General features: G+C 34.6%; 2 protein-coding genes across 5 annotated transcripts; one reads left to right on the top strand and one right to left on the bottom strand.

Moving 5' to 3' along the window:
* The first annotated feature begins 4,345 nt into the window (after positions 1–4,345).
* Positions 4,346–10,235, top strand: LOC132171155 (RING/U-box superfamily protein). Of its 3 annotated transcripts, none has more exons than XM_059582395.2 (4): positions 4,346–4,473; positions 4,793–5,408; positions 7,136–7,896; positions 9,499–10,235. In XM_059582395.2, the coding sequence occupies exons 2-4, from the start codon at positions 5,001–5,003 to the stop codon at positions 9,875–9,877; spliced, it is 1,548 nt and encodes a 515-aa protein (XP_059438378.1). In that variant the 5' UTR covers positions 4,346–4,473; positions 4,793–5,000; the 3' UTR covers positions 9,878–10,235. The 3 variants fall into 3 exon arrangements, with proteins under 3 accessions (XP_059438378.1, XP_059438380.1, XP_059438379.1); XM_059582397.2 differs by having other exon boundaries at positions 4,347–4,453; XM_059582396.2 differs by lacking the exon at positions 4,346–4,473 and adding an exon at positions 4,504–4,681.
* A 4,048-nt stretch (positions 10,236–14,283) lies between these two features.
* LOC132170863 (O-fucosyltransferase family protein) lies at positions 14,284–16,916 on the bottom strand. 2 transcript variants are annotated; one of them, XM_059581994.2, is made up of 2 exons: positions 16,150–16,916; positions 14,284–16,065 (listed from the first exon to the last, which is right to left on the bottom strand). In XM_059581994.2, the coding sequence occupies exon 2, from the start codon at positions 15,851–15,853 to the stop codon at positions 14,513–14,515; it is 1,341 nt and encodes a 446-aa protein (XP_059437977.1). In that variant the 5' UTR covers positions 15,854–16,065; positions 16,150–16,916; the 3' UTR covers positions 14,284–14,512. The 2 variants fall into 2 exon arrangements, with proteins under 2 accessions (XP_059437977.1, XP_059437978.1); XM_059581995.2 differs by having other exon boundaries at positions 14,284–16,030.
* Positions 16,917–16,989: the final 73 nt, after the last annotated feature.

Raw genomic sequence — 16,989 nt, 5'->3', positions numbered from 1 at the left:
AGGATGTGAGGCACCTATACTATGGGTGTAGTGAGTACCGATAAAGTAGCGTGCTCCGTCACGAGAGAAGAAAAAGCTGGTAATTTAATTCAAGAGCCAAACATGTGGAATTAACAACTTCATCGGATCCTGTTTTTCATCGTTCATTCATCTTCATCCATATTTAAAATTTTTTTAAAAAAAAATATTTAAAAATAAAGGGTACCTTGTAAGTTTAGGTATACGTCAACAATTAATTAATGCCAGTAAAGAAATGGTCCTCCTATGTTGCTATCATGGTTTTGTTGTCTTGTTAGACGATAAACTTGTGGTGTGTGAGTGTGAATGCACAAAACGACACCATTTTGTTTACACAATTAATTAATTAAGTAATAGGAGGAGGAGACTTAGGAAGGATGGATGGGTAATCATTTGTCTCATTTTCCGAGCTCTGTGACAGTAATTTGTTTCAATTAAAAATAATTAATTAATTAGAGCGTTGAAAAAGTCAAGATAAACTCATTTTTCGACGACCTTTTTTGACAGTTTATTTTCCAATTTTTATAAATAAAAAAAATAAAAAAAAAAAAAAAAAAAAAAAACTCAGAGAGCGTTGAAAAAGTCCCCCATCTAACCGACAAGGACCCATGTGCCCAGCTTATCTTATCTTAAACCAAGCTTTCTGGCTCAGAATCTTATATTATTACTTTAATTCCTTTTATTATTCCTCCAATTTTTATTGGTGCGGGGAATAATTTGGTAGGGGCGTTGCATTTATGTAGCTCAATCTGTACCAGCCTAGAAGAAAATAAATAAATAAAACTCAACATCCTCTGCTGTTTCTTTCAAACGGTTCAACTTGTACAGTTCAGGACCCAGTACACAAATAAAATTCTATTGAGGTTTTTTTTTTTTTTTTTAATATAAAGACTAAAAATTATTATTATTATTATTGATATGGACAAGGTTTATATAAACTAAAACAAACTTAGTATTGTTTTTCTTTTTCCTATATTAATTCTGTTTTCTCTTACAAGTTACAACTCTACGTTATACTGTTATGCATCAAAATTAGTAGAGTTTGGCTATGTAAATTTTAGTCCTGCTATTCAAATTATGGTAATTCTAAATGGATTCTAGTACACACACGGTCTATTTGGAATTGAATTGAGAAATAGAACTTTTGTTTATAAAAAAAAAAATTGAAATAGTTTTTTTTTTTTTTTTTTCTTTTAAAGAAGTTTTCTTTTCAAGCATGTTCTAAAATGCAGTTTTGAACTTTTTTAAAACAAAATAGTCAAAAAAAATGAAAATTTGTCTTTTAAATTTTTTTTGTCAGACCAACCTATTTGTCCATACAATATTTTATGTATTAAAAACACTTTTTAAACCCCTTAATACACTCCCCCTCACAATATATCCTCGCAAGTGAATGAGATGCTCATATCTTTGAGTAAGCTCAATGGAGATCTACTTTTATTAAAAAAAACAAAAAACAAAAAAAAAAACAAAACTCAATTGGAGATAAAGGGTGGCAAAATGAGTTGGTGGGTCAACCCGAACACGAACCCAGTTGGCTTGCTACCCGATTAGTCTCAACTTGGACACGACCCGTTTATATAAACAGGTAGAAATCTAAAACACGGACACGACACAATAAATTACCATGTAACTCGACACGACCCATTTGACTCGTTTAAAATAATGGGTCATGTCAGGCTGACATGACCCAATACATTTGAAGGAAAAGTGATGTAATAATAATATCATTAGCATTCAATAGCATTCACAAATTACAATGCGATAAAAACATAATAGATTTAATTGTTTATTAGATTAGTAAATTAGCAAAATTTCACAATAAAAATATTCACAATGTAATAAAAACTGAATATGTTTAATTGTCTATTAGATTAACAAATTGGCATTGAATAAAAATATTCACAAAGATTAGTAATTTTTAACTCCATCATAGCAAATAGCAAATTTCAAACTATAAAGTTTACATGGTAATTGATTTGGGAATTATCTCCAATAGTTTTAATTGTTACTGCTATAGGTTTATGGTTTTTTTTTATTATATTATTTTAAACGGATGAGGCAGGTCAAGCGGGTTGACCCATCGAAAACAAAAATTAACAGGTGATAACACAGGTTGACCTAAACCCGTTTAGGGTAAACCCAAATCTTGCAACTACGTATCATGTTCATGTAGAGTTTATAGGTCGTGTCAAAATTGTCAGCCCAACAGATCTCACAACTAGAGTGGCTAGTTGCTTTAACTTGTATTTATGAAAAGAAAATATGAGTCAAGTATCAAAACACCAGGATAGGGAATGTCCTTCTAGGGAATAAACCCATATGTAGGTGACTATTCTTGTTAACAAAATAGTAGGGTTGGCAATTATTGTTTTTATGGTTAGTTTCGACGAGGGATGGGTATAAAATTATACATGTTAATTATTAATTCAATTTATTTAATTAAATAGGTTGAATTCTTCAATCTTAACTCACTAATTTTGTATTGGTTTGTATTAAGTTCTCATGTTGTATTAAAAATTAGGGTTAAATATTTTTTTGTCTCATGTGGTTTAACAACTTTATTTTTTGCCCCATTGATTTCATTGTGTATCATAAATGGTACTTCAATAATGGCTAAAAAATGAAATGTCTAAATTCTGTCCAAAATTTGATAAAAATCCACGTCAACACTCTTAAAAAATCAACATGTATCTATATACTTAATTAAAAAAAAAAAAAAAAAAATTAAAATTTAAAATGAAAATTATTCAAAAATTAAAAAATAAAAATAAAAGGGAAATGGGTGGCTCTAGCAACCCCTTTGGACAACATGGGGTGGCTAGCCACCCCCATTTTGCCCTAAGGGATGGCCAACCAAATCCCCTCCCCACCCATGGGGTGGCTAGAGCCACCCCTAGTCGTTTATGGGTGGCCAAACCAAAACCAAGGCTATTGGGGGTGGTTCAGCCACCCCCTTTTGCCCTGGGGTGGTTCAAGGGCCAACCCTAAGATTTTGTTTTTCCTTAATTAGGCTTTTGGGGGTGGCCGAACCACCGTCTAGGATGGCCGAAGCCACCCTAAGCCAAACGAAGGTGGCTCAACAGCCTTGGGAGGTGGTTTCAGCCACCCCCATTTTGCAAATTGGGGGTGGCCGAACCACACCCAAGGGCCCTTGGGGGTGGTTCGGCCACCCCCAAACTGACCATCCTTTAGGGCAAAATGTTACCCTTATCTTGTCTAAAGGGGTGGCTCGATTTTTTTTTTTTTAGAAAAATTCTAATTTTTTATTTTTAATTACTATATGGACACGTGTCAATTTTTTAAGGGTGCTAACATAGATTTTCGTCAAATTTAGAACATAATTTAGACAAAGGTACCATCTTCGTTTTTAGCCATTACCGAAGTACTATTTGTGATACAAAATAAAACAAAGGGGGAAAAAAATAAACTTCTTAAACCACAAGGGGCAAAAAAGTATTTAGCCCTGAAAATTATTAGTCTTAAATGTCGTATGTCGGATTTGGGTCGTGTCGAAACATAAATATAAAACTATATAGGTCAACCCTAACCCGACTCATTTAATTATACGTGTCATACTCCTCAACCCTAACCTAATTTCATGTTTGGTATTGGGTTTGCGAGTCTTCTTAAAAATTGTTAGCCTTAAATATTACATTTCGGGTTTGAGTCATTTCAATAGATGAATAAAAGATTATATAAGACTATCTTAACCCAATCTATTTAATTAAAAGAGTCGGACCCAACAACCTTAACTTGTTAAAGGTCATATTAGGTTCTAATTAGATTTGTAAATTTATAAAAATGTGTCAAACTCAAATACTATACTCATAAGTCTTGCAACATAAGTAAACTCAGGATAATTTATCAATGATTGCCCTTAATTAAGTCACTAAATTACTTTCAGCATTCAATATATAAGTCTTACATATGACTATTAAGGGTGATGGTTCAATGCTCCAAGAAAGTTTTCAAATGGTCAGGATATGTACTAGGGCGTGGGTTCGAATCTCTGCAATGAAGAATCTCCACATGTCTGATTAGTATTAGCCACTTTAGATTCTCATTGATGCCTTGGTGAGGTTGGGTCAGATTTGCTACTTCCCGCGAGTATGTACTACTATGGTTACGCCCAGCTAGAATAGCCACAATTAGTTTCTCGGCAATGTAAATAAAGTGTAAAAAGATTATTAATTTTTTAAAAATTTTGGTTTGAAGAATTTTCTCACCCATTTTGTTGGAAATTTCCTAGTTATCTTCTTGGGCGAGAGAGGCATTAATTAACTTGGAATCTATAGAATTGTACAAACTTAACAGTAGTGACGAGAGTCACAGAAGAATGCCAGCAAAGCAGAGAGACCTTGACCTTGCTTTCCCCTTAGCCTTCAACAACAATAGTTGCCCCAAAAAGAATCAGATTAAATTTCCCTTCTAGGTTCGGAGAAAACCATAATGGTGTGGAAGCTTCACTTCTTTTGTTTCAATTAAATACACCTTGTCTTTTTGTACATTTTTATTTTTTTATTTTTTTATTTTTTTTATAGTTTATTATGATCTATGTGGAAGACCTTAAATCATATATATGTTTCGTTTTAGACCATTTTTTTTTCTAAGATTTTCGGCGTGAGTAGGCTTAGATATGGAATTTCGGAACGATCCCTTGGTGGGTTTTTTTTTTTTTTTTTACTATTTTTTTTTTTCAGATGTTGATTTCTATAAGACGCTGAGAGATCACTGTTTTGATATCATTCTTCCTTTGTGATTTTTGGTGCAGTTTTGGATGGGTTTTCCTCGTATTGCGGTCTAGCAATAGGAGCTGAAAGATCACTGTTTGACACGGAGTTTTCTTTGTGATTTTGGGAAATATAGTTGCTGAAACACTGATTTCCAGATGGGTCATGCTTAGATTTTGATATTAATCACATCTAGGAGTATTGGAGTTGCAGAGCTATTGTGGGATATTTGAGAAACTGGAATTGGAAATGGAGGATCAGGCAGTTCTTGGTGGTATATCTCCTGTGAATATATTCAGGGAAGAAGATGAGGAAGATTTTCGGAGTTGTTGCGAGGATGAGGAAGTGTGGAAGGAGACTGAAGAATCCGTGAAGGAAGAGTCAAAAGACGATCTCGATGAATTTTCAGTGAAGATGTTCTTCAAGGGCATCTCTATTGCTGACGTTGGGGACTCTGGTTCTGGGATGTCTGGAATTGGAGTTGTCATGGAAAGATCAGCTAATGTTCCTGTTATTCAGGTGCAGAAAAAGCTTGATTTTTACGTTGAGGAATCTGTGGCTGATTACTTAGCTCTAATGGATGGTCTGTTGGAGGCTGCGCAAAATAACATCCGTCGTGTATATGCTTTCACTGATTCTGAGTTGTTGTATGATCAGGTAAATCCTTCACTCTAAAAGATTTGGTATCTCTTCACCTATTATTATCAATTTCAAATGATAAGGTTCATGTAATCAGACAAATTCGAAAACTATTGCCATCATGATGTAAGTTTTGATTAGGGTTTTAAATATCATTCGCCTTCCCCTAATGAATAAACTCTACCTTAGTATTTAACCATGTCATAGGATTTGGTATTCTTCTATGAATAGCTTGCAATTGTTTCATCATCTTTATAGTATTTTTTTTTTTTTTTACACTTTTCCAGATGCAAAATAGAAAATTTTCACATCTCCTTTTTCAATTCTTTGTTGACTTGGAAATTTAGTTTTGTGTTTCTTTTTAATTAATCTTGATTCACTTTCATGTATTACAAACCAATAAACTTTAGCTCAAATGGTACTTCCTCCCTTTGTAGCAAGGTGGAGGGTGAAGTCGTAGGTTCAAGTCCCAACAGGTGCGTGTGTAACTTACCAATCAAAAAAAAAAAAAAAAAATCATGTATTACACAAGGGTTGCTGTGTGGAAAGAACATAGGTGGATAAAAGGCATTTTGGCTGTATAATCATTCATATTGATTCTCTGCTTTAGCATGAAAATGGACATTTCAAGAAGGAATCCTTTGGCCTAATCTCTAGTTTATTCCAAAAGGAAAGCCAAGGTTTAATAGGGGAATTGTTTTTCTCCTTCTCTTCATGAAGAAAAGGGGAACTTTCTTCTTTCTTTCTTTCTTTCTTTCCAAAAGGTTGAGTCTACAAGAGAGATCAGCCTCAGCAAAGTTGTTCCTTTGTTTTGCAACTCCTGATCCTCTTGTGGAAGCTGAGAGCAAGGATATCTGGTAAACATGATTCCTGAGGAAACTCAGAATTAGCTTTGTAATTAAAAGACAATAGAAGAAGGGCCTTGGAATTTGGTGACAAGGTTTGGAATAGAAAGTATCAAATATGCTTCCGGCTTAATAATTGAATCAATCATTAAATTTGATTAGAACAATCATTGTCTAGTTAAACAAAGGCAAAAAATGAACCTTCAGAACTAAGTATGATGAGAGATAATTATCAAGAAAAACAAGAACTTCTTTGATTTTGCTCCAGCTATAAAGTTGTTGGGAGGGGGGGACAGTGTTCTACCCCCTCGAAGTTGATGAGGGAGAAAATCTCTGCACAAACAATTTTATGGTACTTTTAATTTACAAGATTAAAAGCCCATTTTTTTCACCCCAATGATAATGGTATTTGGGTTTACACTTTGATCTAGTTTGAGATTCAGCTGGATGTAAAACCCTAAGACCTCGTTTTATTGAAAGATAGTACTGTCACTAGCTCATAAATGGTTGAACAGGCACTGAACTTCTTTTCAAATTTGAACCAAAAAAAGAAACTGGTAAAGATCATTTGACGCTTTTCTGGTGTAGCACTTCCTACATTAATGTTAATGGTAGTCACCAATGTAAGAGAAAATATGAGACAAGGAGCAAAGAGGGAACATTAATGAGATTGAAAATTCAGGGAGATTGACTCGAGAGTAATGTCTAAGGAGGTAAAATGTAAAACCTCCCTAGTTTTCTTCCTTCATTTATTTATTTTTTTCATGGGTTTAACTGCAATCATGCATTTTTCAGCATGATTTTTATTGTATGTCGCTGATCCATAACACCACAAATAATGTAGATTTTTGTTGTTTTGAGGTTTCAAGCATGTAGTGATGTCATTTGAATCTCTTGCAGATGACACACGAGGAAAGGCTCAAGATTCCAATTCAGATAGCACTTAGGGAAAGGATTCTAGAACATGCCAGTACTCTTGAAGCTTTTGTTTTGAAACTTGTTCCCAGTTTTGATCTTGAGCGGCCTTTGCAATTAGCCCAAGTGGCAATGGGTGTTGTCTCTTGTCCCTTCCAGGGTGATAAATCACTTGAAAACTGTTCTATCTGTTGTGAAGACAAGCTCTCACTGATGATGGTTACAATGAAATGTTCTCACAAGTTCTGCTCAAATTGTATGAGAACGTATGTTGATGGAAAAGTGCAGTCCTGTCAAGTCCCAATAAGGTGCCCTCAGTTGAGATGCAAATATTACATCTCCACCACTGAGTGCAGATCTTTTCTTCCACTCGCCTCCTATGAATCTTTAGAGAGAGCACTTGCAGAAGCAAATGTTCTCCACTCAGATAGAATCTACTGTCCATATCCAAATTGTTCTGTCCTGCTTGATCCTCATGAATGTTTGTCAGCTAGAGCAAGTTCATCAAGTCAATCTGATAATAGCTGTGTTGAGTGCCCAGTTTGCCAGAGGTTTATCTGTGTGGAGTGTGGTGTTCCTTGGCATTCTTCAATAAGTTGTGAAGAGTACCAGAACCTCCCATTGGAGGAGAGAGATGCAGCAGACATTACCTTGCATCAGTTGGCACAAAATAAACGGTGGAGACGTTGTCAGCAGTGCCGTAGGATGATCGAGCTTACTCAAGGTTGCTACCACATGACCTGCTGGTAAGGGACTTGCTTTCTTCGTATTGCTGAGGTTTTTCTTTAAGAGAAATTCATTAATTGGATGGTGAAAAGCAGAGCATGCCATGATTTATTCTTGGCACTAACAAAGTAATTTTAGATATATCATGATGTCTGTTTTAGGAAGTAATCTTATAAAATTATATGCATCTGTAGTCTTACAAACGTACCTTTAGTGATAACAACATGATCTAGTGCCCATATCTGACACAAATTAGAAGTGCTGTGATTACACTCAATCACAATGTTTTTGCTTGCTACTGTAAGTATCTTGCTCCACCACTGTCTATAGATATAGATCATGTCATGTTACTTGTAAAAGAAAAAAAGATATAGATCATGTCATGTTGTATACTTTAGGTTCTAATTTTGCCAAAATGCTGAACTGCTAGTGAGATTTTTTTCTTGAGAATGGTTGCACTCTATGACAAGTTAACTGTAAATATAACATAAAATAAGTAGTCGGCTACTGATGCAATGAATACATTTTTGTTTCTTTATTTTGGGAGTTTGGGGAGGAAAGAAGTGAGGATAATGATCATCATCATCTTTTGATAATAATAATAATAAGTTAAATACTACGAGTGAATTCAAAACTCTCAAAGCTCATGCAGCCAAAATCTTAAAATTAGGGTTTTCTTTGGTGATCTCTGACACTCTATGAGATTTTAAAGTTTCCAGTGCAGCTGATCAAACTATCTGTCCAGCCAATTTAAAATGTTAAAAAAATAAAATGAGTGCTTTCTTGAAGTTAGACTTCTATTCTAAGTTCTGCAACATTGGCTCTTTTTCGCAAATCATTTTTAAATTATGGGATTGGTGTTCCATTTACAATAATAAGAAAGCCAGTGTGCTTTTCCTATAGAGCTACTCCATTTTATTTTGGATTATATTTGAACAATTACTTTTCTTAGCTTTAATGTTGATTTTCAATTTTATGCTTCATTTATTTTCAGTGTAATGAACACCAAGGCTTTGCTTATTTCGATGTAAAATTTTTTCTCGAAAATATTTTTCGTATTTTCTAGTGTTTGGTGCTGGTGAAAAACATTATTCAGTGGGAATTGTTTCTAATGATTTTCGAAGTCAACAGAAAATAAGGTATTCAAAGCGGAAAATGACTCAACACTAATGTGCTATTACTTTCTCATAAGAAATTTCCTAGAGCTCATCTTGTTTAGAAGGCATCCATCCATTCCAGAAAGATATGTACATAACAAACGTTACATTGACACACATATACATACATGTATATATACATATATGCGTACACGCGCACCTGCGCATATTAACAAGCCACTAAATTTTTTAATTTCCATCGGGAAAAATCAATTCATCCAGTTATAAATTGATCTTTTAGTTGAGAAATAGAACCATATGATTTGATTCATTCTCAATAGCCATGAGGTCAAATAAAATATTAACCAACCCTTTTGATTCTGGTGCAAAGGAGAGATTCACCTTTGCTATTTATTTCACTTCTTGCCTAGTGTTATTGTATCCTGCTCTTGTATGTACACATGTAGAATCCAGTGGTTCATATTCAACAAGATTTTGCTTACATGATGACTCTCTGATATCCAGGTGTGGGCATGAGTTTTGTTATTCATGTGGTGCGGAATATAGGGATGGGCAACAGAGCTGTCAGTGTGCCTTTTGGGATGAAGAAAACTCTGAAGATTTCACTCACTCAATGCAAGAATCAGAACAATGGGCATGGGAGACTTTTAATTCCATCCCTATGATTATGGATGCATACTCAGACCAAGAAAGATCACAGCTGGCACTGATCCAAAGGTTCCTTGCTGGAGGTTTTGGTCTGAGTGACCATCAGCCTTACCAATCCCCACCCCGCTGTACAGACTCCTATGTAGATGCCATGAAGGATCTCCACCAGCTCCCATGGCTCGAGAGATTTGTTTCTGTGATAAGTGACAACTACTATGAAGAATATACCCAATGAAGCAATTGTATGATTCCTCCTGAAATCAGGAAATAAGCTGCTTAGCTTCCCAACAATGAATGCTGCAAGGGGTGAAAATTGGAAAGAGTTTCTTGCTCTCTTCACTCCATGTTCATTTACACCCACATGCAGAAATTAGCTCTTTTGTATGTAGTTTTCTTAGCCATTACATGCTGGAGAATTGTGATCCTGATGGCCCTTGCATAAGGATTGAGGGGAAGAATTTATGCTTTATCAATTGCTTTCTTCTCGAAAGGAAACAAAATAGAATAGAAAACATTTCTTATATCAGTGAATTGAAGGGACATTTACCATGGCACTCAACTATAGCCAATAAAACATATCTTTCCGTTTTAAAGATCCTCTCTCTCTCTCTCTCTCCAAACTGGTGGTTTTCTCCCTCATTTTTTAGCAGAGTTGCTGAAATTTGCTGTAATGTGCTTCATATTGCCATGTTCTGGAGCAAATGGCATCTCACTTCCCCATACTTGAGGATTGCATGAGTTGTATTTACCAGTCAGTTCATCGTGCTTTTCATCATGACAATCTGTTTTGTCAATGGAGATTAGATATAGTGATGTGTGATGATGATTCTTATGGTGGCATGTGGAATCATATATTATAAAATAAAATAAAATACAAGAGAAAAGAAGCGGCCGTCCTAACATCAATAATCCCAAAACAGTTCATACATAAAATAATAATAATAATAATAAAATTAAAAAAAAAAAAAAAAAAAAAAACCGAGAGTAAATTGACATGTACTAAAAAATTAGTTAAGTCCAATGACTTCTTAGTCTGAGCGATAAGAAGAGGACCGCTAGGAGTAACGGTTTTTTAAGCAAGGTGACGCTTGCAGCAATAGCAATAAATCTTGAACGTCAAGAAAGATTGCATTGAAATTAATTGAACTGAAACCACTGAAAAGGAGCTTCACTTTGATGTGAGATGTTTGATGAATGATGCGAAATAGACATTGGTTCTTGCAACTCCGTGATAAGAGAAGGAATACTTGCAATAGGAAAGGAAAACTCATACTTAAATCAACTTAACAAAAACTATTGAAAATGAGCTTCACTCTGACGTCCGACAAATGATGCACAATAGACATCGGTTCTTGCAACTCCACGATAAAATGAGGATTATTTGGGAAGGAAAACCCATACTTAGCGTTGGTTAAATCTTATATTAGAAGGAAAACCTCCATTAAACTCTAGAAGACCATTGACGGGAACAAAATCAGAATTTTTCATTAGGATGTCAAAGCATGAAGGGGTGAAGCGTTAAAGTCCCAAAATATATATATAAAGTAGACATCTTTTTTTTATTAGAATTTAAATATTTGGTTGAGAAATCATTTGTCCCTCTTGTAAAATAGAAATTTGATTGATATGGATGATTAAGAGGAATCCATAATAGGGTTTGTATAGAGTACAATGACGTCCACCTTAATGTATAGTAATGATAGTATCTTAATAATTTTATTCTCTCCCCACCCCTGGAACTAATTATTTGAAGGGGTTGCTTTGCAATGGGATTATATATATATATTCACTGACATACTTATTAATTATTAATGACGAATAGAGCATACCATCTCAACAAAATGTACATAAAATCCACCATTGAATATGTGAAACCACATGTAGATTTTATAAATTAGCGTCAATTTTGTGTACATCTCTGCCACATTTATACCAGCATCAATTTTATAAGAGAAATGATAAAATTCATTTACTTTTCAATCATCTTTTAACTATCTCCATAATGAATAGATGAATCTACCGTTAAATTTGTGTGAGGTCCACATGAGTTCACAAATTTAATGATTGATCTATTGAATTTGTAGGATGAGATAAGAAAAGATGAGAGAAATATTGACGTAAATCACTTCTCATGTTATAATTCCATGTGATTTCATTTCAATGGGATGTACTAAAAGCTCCCACATATGGTTTCACTAAGGCCTCGTTTGATTCGCAGAATGTCTAGTCCATTGGAAAAATGATTAGCTACTACTGAGAATAGAAGAGTGTGGAATAAATTAATTATTCCTATTCTTTTATTTGGTTGTAACGCTGGATAGACTAGTTAATCATATTCTTTTGTTTGGTACAATGCAATATGTTGGTGAATTGAATCATATTGTGATCAAATTTCCTAAAATATCCTTATAATACAAATACAATTTATATTATTAAGGACTTTCATTCCTTTTTTTTTTAAACATAAACAACTTTACTATAACTTTTTTTTCTTTTTTGTTTTTAATTATGTAAGGTATGTCGCCTTCTTCTTTTTTTTTTTCTTTTTTTTTTTTCAATTATGCTACAAAATTATCTATATAAAAAAAATATAGTTAGAGAAAATAGAATCAAACTCAATCTTGAAATCAAAAAAATATATTTGGAGAATGTACAGAGAGTAAAAAGAAATCAAAAAACAAATTATATATTTGTATTTTATAAAAATCTTGCAGATTTTGTTTCTCTGTAAAAAAAAAAAAAAAAAAAAAAAAAAAAAAAAAATTAAGAAAAAAAGAGATACGGAGAAACAGAATAAATAAAAAAAAGGTACATAAATAAAAAGACAGAGAAACAAAGAGAAGAAAGTCAGAGAGAAACGGTACAAAGAATCAAAAGAAATCAAAAAATAGAATTAAAAAAAAAAAATAAAATCATTTGCACTTGCAGGAAAACTATACCAGAAGAATCAGAGAGAAAATAGAAAGAGAGATAGAAAAATAGAGAAAACGAAATATAGAGACGGAGAAAAGAGAAACGGAGAATATATATATATATAGAGAGAGAGAGAGAGAGAGAGAGAGAGAGAGAAAACGAAATTTAATCCCACAAGTGGGGTTTTTTGTGACAATTTACATAATTAATTTAATCCCACAGGAAATGATTAGCTAAACCACTCATTTTTTAGTGACTTAACTAACTCTGTGTGTATGAGATTAGTAGTCCCATAGGAATAGACTATTCCCAAGAATAGAGTGTTACCAAACAAAGGACTAGCTATACCTAGTGTTAGCTAGTCCAATCCAAGAGTCTATTCCACAAACCAAACGGAGCCTAATTGCTTCATCAAATATATTACACAAATGAGTATATTACACAAATGAGCAACTTCTAAGGCTTAAAAATATGCCAAGAACCCAAAGCCAGCATGCAATTGTTGTCACTCCTTTAATGAAGCAGCCAGCAGGACATGAAATTACATTCAAAGAGAAGGAATCGCCTTTAACTTACATGGATGAGAACAATAATGAGTTTTTCACGTAAAAAAAGTAGGAAAGGAATATATCCTCTTGCAATGTCAATAAGGAATCTCTCTTCACTTCTGTATTAAACACTTCATTCAATGTTTCTTACAATCTCTGTTCTCTTTTATATTAAATACTTTAAAAAAAAATAATAAAATCTGAGAGCATTTAAATAGACATTTACAATAAAATAAGATAAATAATGATAAATCTAATTTTGAGAAGCTTTAGTTTAATAAATTCACAATAAAAATCAGATGATCATGTAACAGCAAGCAACCTCAACTAATTGTCTCCTCCTATTAACTTCATCTCAACACTTTTGCAATAGTACAAAATATCATTAAGGGTATGTTTGGTATGTGAAATGGTTATTCCATTAAAACAAAAAAGAATAGCCTTTATTAAAGAACCAAGGAATGTGGAATAAAATAGCCTTAGTGTTAAAGTATCCATATACTCGAACACTTACGGTCATTCCCATGGCCCATGAGGGAATGGCTATTCCACGGTTATTTCATTCCACTTTCTTCCGTTCTTAATAAAGGCTATTCATTTTTTTTTAATGAAATAGTCATTTGGCGTACCAAACATAACCTAAGCCCTTTATTAAAGATAAGGATGTGCATAAATGCAGCATTTAAAAACTCTTACCACATTTAATAAGAGAGAATCAGGCATAACAGGTGTACTTTATTTGCTAGGAAAGAACACTCTAGAATTGAAATTAATAAATAAATAAAGGGAAAATAAAAAATAAATAAATAGAAAAGAAAGAAACCCTGTATTTGAGTTCTGAGAAGATCAACAAAAAGAGATACAACTAGCATACTGGTGCAACTTATTTCAAATTTTCACTTTTTCTTTTTGTCGCCCACAAACAGAGAATCAAGACATTTTTTTCTCTAACTAGCAGCCCGCACAAAAATTTATGCCCATTCCTAGATCAGTATAAACTAATAGGATCCAAAATTTCAAAGAGGGGAACATATTTATCTTCATCAACTGAGAAAATTCAACAAGTAAAGAAGAAATTGAAGGGATCTCTATTACTTGACTGGTAAATGGAACAATGATACATTATATGCTGTAGGAAAATTTACTTAAAAGTATGCCACTGAGATGAAAAGAATAAAAATAAAAGCAATTCACAAAATTATATATAAGCAAAATGTACCGAATCGGGTATCAAACTGCTCTCTGGACATTATCTATTACTGCCTTTTGTCTACAAAAAAAGAATTCTGTGATTCTAACTATACCAACCACTTCTGCCAGTGTGACAATCTAAATATTGCAAAAAGGAGAGAAGCCTCATTATCTACACCAATGAGAAAGATTGTAGCACAAGTCACATACCATAAGCATCAACAAGAGATGTCATTGGAGCCATAGCTAATCGCTTGAAGGCTTGAATCAGACATAGTAGTCATCCATCTATGAGGGCCCTTTGATTCCCCTAGTATATTATACGCATAAGACGGCCACCTTACATCCACCCGGCACGAGCTTGTAACCCCGGTTTTGATCATCTTCTGTGTTCTCTCAAGAGCTATAAGACTTGAAAATGTAGAAAAGCTGTTTCCAACAAAGACATCAGCCCTTAAGCACACTTCATAATCAATTGCTGACTGCATGAGATATGGATACTTCTTGTAAATCCCATCAACACCCAGTTTCTTCTTCTCCACAGGAAGCAATCCTTCCTTCCAACCATTCAATATAGTAGAATCATCAAGAAGACTATCAGCCACAGCAAGGTAAACCACAGTTGGAGTCTTCAGGCCCATAATGTTCCCCACTCTTTCCATAATCTCCCCCTTGCTGCTACAAATTTGGCTTATGTTTAATCTCTGCTCTAATTTCTTACAGTGAATCATCCAGTCTATCTCTATCCTCATGTGGACGGCTACATAAGGCACTGGCTGCAATGAAGAACTCTCAGAACTAATGCCATTTTGTACAGACTCAATCTTGCTTCTTACCTCCATTCCTTTCTCTCTAATCTTGGATACAACTATATCGGCTTCTTTCGCTATCTCATCAACCAAAACTAAGCACTCAAAGACCCTGGCATAGTCCTTAATAGGCCAATGATCATGCCATAAAAAAGGGTTCTTCCCAACTATTCGAATTACCTCATACTCATCAAAGGGGTCCTTGCTATGCTGTCTCAATTGATCTAAATCTCTCTCAATCGTCCACTTCCTTCCACTACCTTTATGAAGCTCAAAGACTCCCGTCCGATTCAAACGATCCGAGTAGCGGCCCAATCGGACAAATTCCTTGCAGAGTGAATTGAACTTCTTGAATTGGAACACCTTATCGAAGGAAATGGGTTGCAAGAGATCAATTTCTTTGTAGAACAGGGACGCACTTAAGCTAGGCATCAAAAGAGTTCGGTTCAGCATTCTAGCTGTTAGACAAGCTCTTGCAAATGCAATTTTTTGATTGTTTAAACCCCATACAATTTGAGGAACCTCCAGGAATTTATCATTCCGGATTCCAAATTCAGAATTGAATGACAGAGAACGACTGTGGATGAACACCAAGTCCTGCTGCTCAATCCCACCAAAGGCAGAGAATCTAGGAACCAGAACAGCTCTAGTAACCAGAGCAAAAACAACCAAAACAACACATTTGCATGCTATGGAATTCAAATTCCGGCCAAAGAATTTGGAATGCTTACAATTGGCCGATAAGTCCATTTGAGGTTCACTCACAAAATCATTCCATCTTAAAAAACAGTTGGAGCTCCCTCACAAATAGCATAAAATGCTAGAGCAATCACAAGGAATCCACATCAATGCAGAGAAAAGTTGAATATAGCCCAGTTATATAACCAGTCCAACCAAGAAAACTCACAGGTCTGCGATCCAGAATTTCTGCGGAAGCAACCAGAAAAAACACCCATGAAAATCTGTTAAGACCCAAAGAAACAGTCAAAAATCATCAGATTTAACTAAAACAGGATTTAGTACAGCATAGTGGCATGAAAACTTACAGATTTTGCACCAAAATTCAATCGTCAAATTGAAAGCAAGAAAAGCAGATGCCAAATTCAATCCAGAGAGTGCCGAAAGATACCCATGTGATACTCATCCAACTGTGATCAGGAAGGGATTAAAAACCAAGAAACGCCGTCTCTTTGAGACCCCACCAATGCTGAAGAAAGCAAGAACAAGTACAACCGAAGGAACCCACAATCCCAAAGAAGTATAATTTTGTCACAGAAGAAAGAGAGATTGGCAAAGACGAAAAACCAAAAACTTGATGATATCTCTCTCCTTTCGAGATTTGAGATTCCGTCAGAACCCAAAATTGTCTTACGCTAAAAGGATTCTGAATTTCTGAATTCTGAGCAAAACCCAGAAAGCAAAAGAAACAAGGAAGGATGATGATCATGCATGTGCAAAAGGAATCCTGAAAAGCCTGGATTCACGCAAACAAAAAGGAACAAAACCCCCCATCAATATCATGACAACCAATGACAAACATGATAAAGAGCAACAACAATAAATTACAAAAACCCGGAGAAAAGGGGAAGGAATCTGGTGTGGATGAGAGTTGAGAGGAGAAATGATTTATCGGGGATCGCGAAAGGAACCAAGGGACAGGTGAAAAAGGAGGCGGAGATGAATGATGTATAGGGCAGAGATTGTCAGATTGATGGGTGAGAAGTGTCAAATCAGGAAGAGGCAAAAGGACATTTTCAGATTTCATCCACAGAGGAATGAAATGAATACCGGCTGGTTCAGGTTGTACCAAACCAAACACTGCCGAGCTTCGTATATTACACTTTTTATATATTATTATTGACTCCTCATATGAAAAAGGTACATAC

This window comes from Corylus avellana, chromosome 1 (assembly GCF_965113065.1).
Source record: "Corylus avellana chromosome 1, dhCorAvel1.hap1.2, whole genome shotgun sequence".
Classification (NCBI taxonomy): Eukaryota; Viridiplantae; Streptophyta; class Magnoliopsida; order Fagales; family Betulaceae; genus Corylus; species Corylus avellana.
The sequence above is the reverse complement of the archived record's forward strand: the minus strand, read 5'-3'. Positions and strand labels throughout refer to the sequence as shown.